At 36.8% G+C, this 13,248-nt stretch overlaps 1 protein-coding gene across 4 annotated transcripts in view; it reads left to right on the plus strand.

Annotated features, from left to right (window-relative positions):
* WDR7 (WD repeat domain 7) overlaps window positions 1-13,248 on the plus strand; it is a 377,480-nt gene that overhangs the window by 306,620 nt on the left and 57,612 nt on the right. For all 4 annotated transcript variants that reach the window (XM_004059459.5, XM_055368194.2, XM_019014016.3 and 1 more), the window contains one exon: window positions 4,037-4,136. In XM_004059459.5, coding sequence (XP_004059507.1) covers window positions 4,037-4,136 — 100 coding nt within the window. The remainder of the gene's footprint in view (window positions 1-4,036; window positions 4,137-13,248) is intronic.

The following is a 13,248-nucleotide window of genomic DNA, read 5'->3' on the forward strand; positions in this document are numbered from 1 at the left end:
GATTATCTTTTAATTATGTTTTGCCCTATTTCAATAATGGCATCAAAATTATACCATTTTTATTGAAATTTGTGTGTGCTAATATAAATCTTTGGCAAATTCTTAGAGTCATTTTTTTTCCAGGAGAACATTTATATTGAAAATATATTTTATTGTGTATATTATTATTTAGACTATTTGTATTTACCTTTTTGAATTTCAGCTCATGCAATCTTTTCTAATTCCCTAATATATAACTACATATTTTTTATTATGTAACTGTCAGTCTCATGCTAAGGTACCCAGACTCCAGGAGTCTTTACAGATAACTTCTTGTAAATCTACAATTGTTTGTTTCCACTGAAAATACATTTCTAGAAGGGTCATGGGAGAGCCCATTTCTTGATTTCTGCCATTTTTGGACAGTTTTTGTTTCCTTTGTTGTTCATCTCAATTATTATTTTAGACCCTATAAAATATTCATTGGTCATAAAAATCCATGTTTAGCATAGATTATACACTGGATAATGGGTAAGTGTAATGTTTCAAACTTCACTTTCTGTTGCATCCTACTTGCTTGGACCATATTTATGTATTCATGCAAAACACAAAGTCCCAGATGGAGGATAAAAAGCAATAAATAAAAATCATTGTTTAATATCTCAATGGTGATGGATATAATAAAGAAAAAGTACGATATTGCATTAAAAATAATGGGTAAAAGGCTGTTGCGTTAAACAAGGTGGCCCATAAAAGCCTCCTTTGTCAAGATAACTTTGGAACAGAGATGTAAATGAAGTGAGGGCGCGAGCAATCGCAGTTAACAGGCTGATGAGATTTTCAAGCAGAGGGAGCAGCAACGGTCAAAACCCCCAAATGGGAACCCCTTTGGCGTATTCAAGAAAGTGCAAGGAGATCACTGTGACTAGAGCAGCGTGAACAGGGCTGTGAACAGAAGGGAGGTGATTTATTGTTGAAAAGTTACTCTGACTGCATGCGGACAATGATGAAAGCGTGGAGATCAGTGACTTTCAACATGTTGGATGATGACCACCTCAGCTCCAGCAAGAAATATAATTTACATCATTACCCATTTCCACTTTATTCTTCTTTCACTGACTTGAGTGATGATGTGTTCTCTGGCTTCACAGTTTCCTTGTGGTCTGCCTAGCAGAGAACTGTTGTTCAAACATGAATATAAAAATGGTTCTTGCCAGGTCATGGGCAACTGCCTAAGTGACATGTTATCAACACAGTGAACTGGAGACCAAGACACCATTTCCAGAAGGCTCAACACACAATAACACTTACTCTGAAACCCCCAAATTTTACAGGAATTTTCATCCCTTAGGAAAAATCCGGTCATGCAGGATCTGGTCAAGATTAGAAAAGAGCAGCTTTAAAAGCTATAATGGACCCTTCTCTTCAATCCATTGATCCCTTCAGGGCAGGGAGCAAGTAATGCATCTTGCTCCCATAGAGGACTTACCATCCTTCGTCTTGACAGACCCTACATGGAGGACTGGCTCCAGGAAAGAGCAGACCAGGAGGATGGTGGGCTCTGGAAGCCTCAGCAGGGATTGGTTCACTGCAGCTGGTTCCCATAGTGAATACTTGGGGAGTGACTGCATACATACCACTGATTTCTTTTGTTAAGAGAGCCACTGCTAAAGGAATAAAAAGTTTAACAAGAAATCCTAAGATTAAAACATGCCTTAAGACCTTCACTGTCCAGAATTCTTTAAGTTATTGTTTGCAAGTATTAGTCCAGTAGTAAATTCCAAAGAATGAAAAATGCAGACCTGTAATATATACGGTCCTTTCAGGAAGAGTAACGATTTGATTCCAGGAATAGATTTGATCTTTCTTTCTACCATAAATAATGGTGTTTGTAGATGATACAGAAGGATGAGTTTGATATCCAGAGCATAGGAAATGGACAATGTAACAAAACCTCTTCAGATCCTAGTTTCACTAAGTAAGATTTTGTCAACACAAGTATATTTTACCAATGTATTGTTTTGAAGAGGGTTATTTTGGGGGTAATTATTTTCAGTTTTGCAAAAGGATGTTGGCAATATAGTTGTTAAATTTGTGCAAATAATAGGTAAAACAAAATACCACTGCAAATTATATTTTCCTGTGCCTATTAACCTGCACAGAATAAATATTTGCTAAAACATTTGTTAGATATTATATTCTATGTACCATAATAAGACATACATTATTCATGAGTATATGTGTATAGATATAGATGTAGATGTAGGCACAGTTATAGCCACAGTGATGCCCAATACTTAGACCACTGTAATTATCGAGTAACAAAACAGTAAATGTTTTTTAAACTCTTCCAAATCATTTTCATTTTCAAATGTGAGAATGGTAGGTTTTGAATGCTGATTTCCACTCTTTCTCTTAAGGTAGAGTAATATTCTTTGGACAAGAAAAACTTTGAGAAACTAGCTTTTTCCTAACCACTTAGTAGCCGGGGAAGCTTCATATGTTTTAGGAGCTTTCTATATCCTTCCTTCTCTCAAACCAATGTACAAAGAGGACAGTGCCATTCATGAGCACAGAAAATCCACCCAGCAGGACACACTAAAGTGGTTTCCTTCCTGTTACTAAAAGTTTAAAAAAAAAAGAGCATTAACCTTCCGCTAAAGGGGAGGAGGTTGGTTATTCAGTGGGGCTTAGGGTTGGGACAAAAATATTGTTCAGTGTATTACTTGGTAATAAGTAACAAAAGTTTAAAAATTTAATGGTTTGTTTTCCAGATTTATGAAATATATATGAATGTCATAGTGTCTGCTAATGCCAAATGGCTTTGTCAGAATATCCCTGGTGTCAGAATGCTCCCACATTCAAATATCTTGTCTCTCTCAGCCTCTATTACTAGAATATCAGAAATGCTGTCCCATGCCCTGGTATATCTACCTCAGGAAAGCATTAGAGAAATGAGATTTTTTTTTCTGTCATGTTTTGCCTCCTCCTCCCCCCTTGTAAAATATAAATATTAACAGAAAAGTTAGTTTGGTATTATGGAACCCAAGGGGAAAAGACAAAGAACGTGTAATAGAATTGATGCAAAATCCTCCTAAATATCTAGGGTAGGCCACTTGTTCATCTGGGCAACTCACACTGAGACAATAGGACTAGATAATGGAAAGGTATATTTGAAACTATTCGCAGATATAAAATTATACCTTATTTATACTTCTCATAATTTTCATTCTTACCTTCAGGCCTCAGCCATGTAGACGTGAAATCAGTATGGCAATGCACAGACAAGGAATTCAAATACTTAACCTCATCATGAAAATTAATCTGGAAAAATAAAAATAAATAATAAATCAGTCTCTTACAATGTTCAAACCATCCTTGCTAAATCCTATTTTTATGCAATGCAATATAAGTACCAAATATGCTTATTCACACTGCTAAAAGCCACAGCTATCATTAGATAAGCTGGTAAACATGGGAAATCAAGGGAACTTGACAGGATAACTTTTTCTGGTGGATAGTTTTCTAATTTTATTCTAAACTACTGATATGAACTTAGGCATAAATTTTATGTAGTCTTTTTATGATTGTTCTGCCAGAAAGTGTATTTTACTCTTTAATACTATAATAAACCAGGAGAACATAATTACATGGAATACGTAAGTCTTTTCATCTTTTCCATTTCTGCTCAAATAGAACTATTTACATAGTAGTCACTGTAGCAAAACTGGATTTTCATATTTAATTTTTTTTTATTTGGCCCTTATTTCTTGTTTCAAAAATTCGAGGGTGCTTGTGATTGTAAGTTGTTTCTGTTGAAAATAATTATTAAGAGGCCAAAGTGATATTCTACATCATTTTTCTTTCAGCTAATTTTCAAGAATTACTAAAATGAAACATTTTTGAAAAATCTTAATATATTTATTACGGATATATTTATTTCAAAATATATATCAGAGCTAGCTTTAACCTTTGAAATGTTGCCATCCACTTCCAAGTGCAGGTCATCTCACCTGGCTTCTTGTTTTTGTTTTTGTTGTTAAAATGTTCAACTCAGGTTCTACATGGTCAGCTATTATGAGCGGAATCACAGAATAGCAGTTGGAGCTCGCCATGGTTCAGTGGCCCTGTACGACATCCGGACTGGAAAATGTCAGGTAAATAAATCATTGGGACTTCCTCTCCATAAAGCGTGGAAGTTATTGAAAGGAGAGAGAGACTAGCACTTCACCAGTTGCCGTACTGAGCTGCTGGAACATTATGGATAGTGCTAAAGGGATCAATAGTTTAATGAAGGACGCACACAATATAGAGCCCTACTGTCTTCATTCACTGGGACTGAAGGGTTGCCACAGAAGAGTTCATAAGAGATCCCAGAGTAAGGTGGCACTGCTAACAAACTATTTTGCAATACATCTTTTCTTGTTTTAAACCGAGTTTTCTGATCTTATTTTTGCCATGTGTTTTCTGAAAAGTTTGATGATATGTTATTATGATATAATGATTGAACAAAAATTAATTTTCTCTAAGCAAAATGAGGTATTTCACAATTATAAGACAGTTATCTAGTCAGAGTTCAAAAAAGAAGAAATCACAACAGCATTTATTATAGTTCTGTGAAAAGGAAATAGGTGCTGTACTTGAAATACTACTTTTTATACTTTTATAGCACTTTATGCTTTTATAACACTTCACTGTTTGTGAAAAATTATTGATTTAGTTCCTGATCTTGATCACCTGATTCTCAATATATACCAGTTGGGAAGAGAGGGCAAATCTAACCCCACTTTAGATGTAAAGGAATTGAAACATAGCCTTAAATCACTTTATCCCAGAGTCGCACTGTTACTTCACAAAATCGGGGTTAGGCTCCACCATGATCATGGTAAATTTATAATGTTGCATTGGTAAATAGTTCCAAGTCATAGCTTCTTGTATTTCTTTGTAGCATTTATTAATGTGGATATATTCCATATTATCGTATCAGGAATTTCCAGAAGGATAGGAAGAAATTCATAAGGATGTAGCTAAAATGTTAAACTGTCTGTTAAATTTAATGAACTATTAATTAATTATCTAAAAGTCTGGCTTCTTTCCATGAAGTAGTTCTAAGAGATGGTGACAGGTGTTGAGGTGTTGGGGGTAAAAATTTCAGGGGTCAGACAAGTTTAGGGGCTACTGTTGGAATGTTAAACAGCTTCCTTTGTTCAGACCTTCTCAAAGTCTCTAATGTGTGAATGTGCATTGTGCATTTTCTGGGCGTGCATCAAATATGCACTATTTGCCATACTTGTTTAACTGTCAAATTTTGTTTGTGATTTTTTTAAGACATTAACTCCCCACCATATTCTTCTACTGTGGGCCTTCACTGAGAACAATGAAAACACTCTGAATACTTGTTTAAAAGTTAAATTGCATGTTATTTATAAGATCCTTTCATAAGAGAGACAGGTTCTTCAGATAGCATTTTCAGATTCTCTTTTGTTAAGACAGTTTTTAAAACTGGAGTATATTACTGCTAGTAAATTTGAGAGAAATAAACCACAAGCATCTACCAGGTAAAGAAAAAAAAAAAAAAGAACAAGGCGACCTTGTCAGGCTTCTTTAAAAATGAAGTGAGGAGATCACAGAGAGGACTCTTTGTTACCACATAAGACACAGCTGCCATCAGCAGAGGAAGAGAGAGGCAGTGTGAGCACTGTGAGGCGACCCCAAGATGAGTGAGAGAACAACAGCTATTAGGAAGAATTAATGAGAAAGGACAAAGTTGTACTTCAGGGTATATTTCTGTATTTTTCTTCCTACTAAGTGGTCTCAGTGAAGATCTTGGTAACATGCAAAAAAAAAAAAAAATTTTGAATATCTTATCTTTTTCAATTAAAATACTTGAGAAACACTTATCAAAAAGACATTCTTAACAAGAATATGTAATGTCATTCATATGCCATTTTATGTATATCATTTTAGTATATTTAGGCATCTTATTTGTGTTTTGTTTGTTTTTGGGATGGAGTGTCTGTCTGTTGCCCAGGCTAGAGTACAGTGGCGTGATCTTGGCTCACTGCAACCTCTTCCTTGAGGGTTCAAGCAATTCTCAGTTCAAGTGATTCTCACTTCAGCCTCCCGAGTAGTTGGGATTACAGGCGCACACCACCACACCTGGCTAATTTTTTTGTATTTTTAGTAGAGATGGGGTCTCATCATGTTGGCCAGGCTGATCTCAAACTTGTGACCTCAAGTGATCTGCCCACTTCAGCCTCCCAAAGTGCTGGGACTACAGGCATGAGCCACTGCATCCAGCCTATTTAGACATTTTAGTGTCCCCATAATTTTTTCCTACCTCATCTTCTTGATTTTGATACCCAAAGTTACCAACCCAAATTATTGAATAACCTTTACCTTCCACTTCTGTATGAAAGGGAAGGCTGCACCTTCCTCTCATCATTCAGAACGTGAAAACAAGGCTAAATCTCTAACGTCAGTCATTACTTTTGTCAGTTACCAGTTATATCCAGCGACACTGAACTCTTAAGCTATTCTCTTAGTTCTTTTATTTTACTAGCATTATAATATTTGGAAAAAAATGAGCCAACATTTGAAACAAGATTCATAGTATGGGTAGCATGTTCAGAAATGATGTATTATAGGTGAATCAAAGGATCATTTTGAACTAAGAATGCAATTAAGCATTTCTTAAAGAATCTGTTGGAATCAGTTAACAGAGGGTGTGGGACAATTTTTTTTAGTATGAACAAAGACACAGCGATATCACATAAAAATACATATAAAGGGATAACTAGAAAATTCACTTGGCTGTAGGGTTATGGTCCCAGTTGGATGGAAAAATAAGACATGATCACTTAGATTGGGGGAATCACACTGAAAGGCAAGAAAGGATCCTGAGGCTGAGAAGAGGCCCAGTGGGGTCAGAGAACCCATGACTGAGAGACTGAAGGGTCATATATGTCCCCTGTTGTCATTGTGAGATTGGTTGGTAAAAGATAAAGGAAAAATTAAATCCTTTTCCTTTACCTTTTGGTATTGACTTCTGCGTTTTTTTTTTTTTTTAATCTGTTTTTTTTTTTAGATCTGTTATTCCCAAACAGATTATGCAAAACCACAGGATAAGTATGGCATGTTGGCCTGAAATATGAATTGTCCTTATATCAAGGGGTGACAAACTATGGCCTGAAGCTAGCCTGCCACTTGTTTTAGTAAATAAAGTTTTATTCGAACACAGGCACACACATTCGTTTATATATTGTCTACTACAATGTCAGAATTGAGTAGTTGTCACTGGCAAAAACTGTTTTGTGGTCCACAAGCCTAAAATATTATCTGGCCCTTAACAGAAAGGGTTTGCTAATTGAGGAGGAAGAGTCAACTACTTTAAAAGTGATTTAAAACATTATAGTATAATATAGAGGATAAGGATAACTAGAAATTTGTGTGGGGTTGAACTCCATCTCTATGTTAATGATTATTTATATAATTATATTGATATAAGATTAATATAATTAACTTTGTATCCTTGGAATAGTTTATTAACTTCTGTAAGCTGAAGCTTCCTGATTTGTAAAATCGTAACAGAAATAATATCTATTATTGTTAGAAGTGTTAAAGAGAAATCTGTCTACATACTTGTTAACAAACATGGTAAAGCAGACTTTATCAAAGGCAGACATGGTGGTGGGCATGGTGACCGCTACAATGGGGTCTTGCAGTGAGGGAGAGACTCCAGCTCCTACAGGGGCAATCGGGGATTTATAACCAAGGAGCAGGGTGGGGTCAGTGCATGGAAAATTGCAGCTGACCCTTGAACAAGGGTTTGGACTGTGCGGGTTCACCTATACGTGGATTTTTTTCAATAAAAGTTACGTCAAGTGTGCCTTGCCTCTCCTGCCCCCTCTTACACCTCCTTCACCTCTTCTCCCTCTGCCACCCCTGAGACAGCAAGACCAACCCCTCTTCTTCATCCTCCTCCTCTGCCTATTCAACATGAAGTTGAGGAGGATGAAGGCCTTTATGATGACCCATTTCCACTTGATGAAGAGTAAATAGATTTTCTCTTCTTTATGATTTTAATATTTTCTTTTCTCTAGCTTAATTGTAAGAATACAGTATATAACACATATAACATACAAAATATGTGTCAAATGACTGGTTTGTGTCAACTTATTGGTTAAGGCTTCTAGTCTTCTAGTACTCTATAAGTAGTCAAATTTGGGGAAAGTCAAAAGTTACATGTTGACTTTTAACTCTGAGGGAGTTGGCACCCCTTACCCCTGCATTCTTCAAGAGTCAACTGTACTACAAAGAAACATCAAGGATACGGGGTTTCTGGCTAAGCTGACTAGACAGGATTCTTGCTGAAGGCAGGCCAGGGGATTAAGATATTGGAGGTATGGTCAGATGCCCAGGGAGATTTCCTTCTAACTGACTTAGGATTCTTGTTCAAACTGGATTCAAGAAGGACAGAGAGGGAAGCCCAAGTTCAGGCCTAGTCAAGCAGTGAACTCAGAGGAGCCTGATGAAGGTTTTGGTCAAAGGAGAGAGTCTGTGTCAGAAGTCAAAATGGTAACTTAGGTAAAATTCTTAGCACCAGCCAAGTAGTTAGCATTCAGTAAATGTTGGCGATTATTATATTAAAATAAAATTGGAAATATATTGCATTACAATTAAATTCCATTAATTGTAGGAAATTTTACAGATTAAACTGGAGACATCTAGGCTTTTGTAGGTGCTAGGGCCAGGAGTTCACCCTGCTCAATAGGGAGCGCTTGGGTGGAAAAGTTGAAGCAGCACTGCCTTAGGCCGTGTGAAGGTTTCCTTTCTGCAGGCTGTTCTTGCCTGTGGTGGTAGCTGAGTCTCTACTGATTATGGAGATCAGAAACTTTGATGCAATTCAGTAGTTAAGGTCCTGCTGTGCTGCTGACTGTGCTTTTACTTGGGAACCGCCAGCAATTTAGGAATATACCTGACTGGAATTTTACTTAATTTTTTTTTTTAAAGTATCTAACTCCCTATGAAGAAGTGCTTAAATTTTGTTTGATAGGCTGTGCTCTTGCTAAGCAGATGAATTAGGGTCCCTGACTCCTTAGCAATCCAGGCATGTGTTTGGTTAAGTCAGCAATGAAAATCTTCCCTCTAGCAATATTTGCCTTTGGTTTGGCAGACTTGATATCATATCTCACTGATTTCTAATCCTTTTCGAATGCATTCTTTGTAATAACTGCTCGTTCTTTGCGAGATTCTCTTAGGCTCGTGTTAACTAGCTTTCCTCGTGAAGTTTGTACAGTCATCCCTTGGTGGAGTATCCACAGGGAATTGGCTCTAGGCCACCCTGGGATACCAAAATCCATGGATGCTCAAGTCCCTGATATAAAATGGTGAGGCATTTACATATAACAAAAGCACATCCTCTCATATACTTTAAATCACCTCTAGATTACTTGTAACATCTAATACTATGTAAATGTTATATAAATAGTTATACTGTATTGGTTAGGGAATAATGACAAAAAAAAAGTCTATACACATTAAATGCAGATGCAGCCATCCATTTTGCCTCCAAATATTTTCCATCAGCAGTTGATTGAATCCAAGGGTGAGAAAACCATGGACAGACTGTACTATGTCACTTGGAGGCGTCATCCACTTTGGTAGATGTAGGCATTTACTTTCTTCTCATACTTTGGTGAAGGGCTACCAAAAAAAAAAAAAAAGCAATGATGTATAGAGAAAGAAAGTGTAGCTGAAGACTTCTCTATATCAAATTATTTAAATAACTTTACTATTGAAAAGTTTTAAGTTCCTTAAAGAACCTGTTCTTAAAGCTTCCTGTTGTCTAGTGCCTGGTATATAGTAGATGCACAACGCAATGCATGTTGTTCAACTAAAAAACTCTGAGGCTTTAGAATAAAAAAAAAACTTTAAAAATATAATATGACATGGTAAACCAAAACAAACTGTGCTGTAATTATATCAAATATATTAGTTTGGGTATAGTTATATTTCAGTATTTCAGAATCATGTCATCAAATTGGTGTTTCTGTGTAGAGAGAATAGGATATCTTTTCAGAAAAAGCATAGAAAAACCTTTCTTATGAATCATAAAAGATCTATCTATATTTCTGTATTAAACCATTACAGGCCTGACATAGGCCAGATAATGAAAGAAATAAAATAGAAGCAAAGATTGATGATATCTACAGCACTATGGCGACTGTGGTCTAACTGTAATCCCGTATAGAGCAGGAGGTAAATTCTGGAACGTTAACATGTGCCTTGTCACGCAGCCTACAGCACCCCCTCCACCCCACACCTTCTAGCTTCCACCTTTACCGAGCCACTGAAACCACACACATCCTTGGCATGGCTTAATACAACTGACTTCCCTCTCTCTCAAATTCTATCTTCCCCTGACTTCCATAGCACTGTCACCTGCCTTGGTTTGCAACTATCTCATTTACTGGATTTCCTAATCTCTTAGAGGACCTTAATGTTAATTCTTATCACTCTACTGCCCAGGATACAGATTTCTCCTTTCATCTATTCTTTTTCCTGACTTTGGCTGAAAATCCATACATTATTATTGATACTGATTATTCCCTGTAAGCAGGTAAGACAAATCAGGTCTCCAGCCAGGGCACCGCCTAAACTCCAGCTCCATGACTTTTAACAATCTGCTAGACATTTCCATTTGGATATCTTTTGTCTCAAATTCAATGTGTCAGACAATCTCTCTAGCCCATACTTTCTACCAGCATCCTTTCTAACCTGCCTTTTCTTATAACTGGCATAATAATATGGCACCACAAGTCATGTTGCCTCTCCTTCGAACCTGTCCATATCCAGTTACTAAGTTCAGTTAACTTTTCTTTAATGGTATACCTGAAATCTACCTTTTCTGTCTGCTGACAGCCTAAATTAGGCTCTTGGCCTTTCCTCAAGACCTTTGAGATTCTGGTTTTGATCATCATACATAATCCCCTCCTCCTATGAGCTGTTTCATTCAATAACCCCATTCGCTGTCATTCCCTGTCCTCCTTCCCCAGGTTACACAGGAAGCATTCAGAAATATCTGTTGGATGATTTATTACAAACACAGTAAGGATTTCAGGAGATGCCTGGTTCCAGTTACATTTATCTTTATATTATATTGAAATGTCTCACCGAGTAAATACAGTTACTCTATACTAATAGGTGAAGCACTCCTGGCAAACAAAAATGCTGAAGACAGTCCACATTAAAATAATGAGTGTTGGCTCTGTGTTTGTTAATGTTTTCATTAATGCTTCTATTGAAATTAATTTTTCCTGCCCTTTGTATTACTTATACCCCTTGTAAGTTACACAGCCCTCTCAGGCTCTTTATTTGTATTCATATTTGTTGCTCAAAATAATTATCTTATTGTTGGTGTTTATAATATGCCATATTTAATGTGATCTCTAAATTCAATTACTAGGCTATTTATTTCGTCTTTCTTACTAGAGAAGGCAGTGTGGTTGCGTAGTTAATAGAGTAGATTCTGAAACTGAGCTGCCTGAATTCAAGTCCTTCCTCAGCTTCTTCTTAGTTTTGTGGCTTTGAGCAAGGCAGTTAAACTCCTGTACTTCTTTATTCATCTATAAAATGGACATAATAACACTTCTAGCATTCTGTTATAAATATATGTAAAATAAATATCAAAAAATGTTAGCTATCCTAATTATTATTTAACCATCGGTTTAAATAAGATTAAATCAGCTCACCCTATTCTGCTCCCTCCTGCTGCAGGATACACTACTTCGTACTGGCTAGATCTGTTGAAATTGCTTTCTTAGGATTTTTTTTGGTTTTTTTTTTTTTTTTTTTTTTTTTGCTGTTTTTTTTCCCCCAGGACTATTTGAACTAGTAGTAGAATGAATACAACATTCAAGATTATACTTACTGATCTGTCCTCATTCATCTGTGCTTAATAATTGTCACTTTGTCTATCCTGATTTTTTTCCAGCACATTAATCTGTTGTCCTACTGATATTTTGTTCTTCAATATTTAAAAAAAATGTATTATAAAATAAATATTGCTTTTAACATTACTGCCATATTAGGCTCCTTCTGAGTCAACTGATTAAAATTTATTTAACAGACTTTTTTAGAACAGTTTTAGGTTCACAGCAAAATTCAGCAGAAGGTACAGAGATTTTCCATATACCTCTGCTCCCACGCATGCATAGCCTCCCCCATGATCAGCATCCCCTGCGCGAGTGGGACATTTGTTACAACTGATGAACTTATACTGACACATTGTCACCAGGAGTACATTAGGGTTCACTCTCCGTGTTGTGCATTCTATGGGTGTGGGCAAATATATAATGACATGTATTCACCCATTATTGTATCATCCAGTATAGTTTCACTGCCCTAGAAATCCTTATTTATATAACTTTTATGAATATTTGGTTTTTTAGGGTAAATTCTGGATGAGCACTGCTAAGTGAAAAGATTTGTGCATTTTATTATCAGAATGCTCTGATGCTGTTTCACAAATAGTTTATAAGCAACTGTGAATAATGGAAAGACTTTTGAACTGTGGGTATTCTCATAAAAAATGGAGCTCCCAGCTGGGCGCAGTGGCTCGCACCAGTAATCCCAGCACTTTGGGAGGCCAAGGCAGGCAGATCACCTGAGGTCAGGAGTTCGAGACCAGCCTGGCCAGCGTGGTGAAACCCTATCTCTACTAAAAATACAAAAATTAGCTGGGCATGGTGACAGATGCCTGTAATCCCAGCTACTCAGGAGGCTGAGGCAAGAGAATCATTTGAACCCGGGAGACGGAAGTTGCAGTTTGCAGTGAGCCGAGATCGCACCACTGCACTCCAGCCTGAGCGACAAGAGCGAAATTCTGTCTCCAAAAAAAAAAAAAAAAGCAACACCCCCACTATTGGCCTGTTTTGCCTCCTGTATTTGTCATCTTAGACAGCAGATTGTTTCTCCATTTATTCATGATTTATTATTCATTTTGTTTATAAAACAAACTTATGATGGCTCCTATGTGTGCCAGACACTGTATTATAGGCAAGAGATCAAAAAGTAAATATGAACTCTTCCTACCCTCAGGGAACATAATTTGGTATAGAAGGCAGATATACATCCATAATTGAAGTGCCGTGCACAACCTTTCAAGGAGGGCAGCCTGGAGTGAGGGGAGAAAGCAAGAAGAGCACTACCCCAGATTTGTTTAGGGTCTGGGGAGGATTGGTTAGGAAGGGCTTCCTGAAGGAGAGG

This window comes from Gorilla gorilla, chromosome 17, assembly GCF_029281585.2.
Source record: "Gorilla gorilla gorilla isolate KB3781 chromosome 17, NHGRI_mGorGor1-v2.1_pri, whole genome shotgun sequence".
In the NCBI taxonomy this organism is placed as follows: Eukaryota; Metazoa; Chordata; class Mammalia; order Primates; family Hominidae; genus Gorilla; species Gorilla gorilla.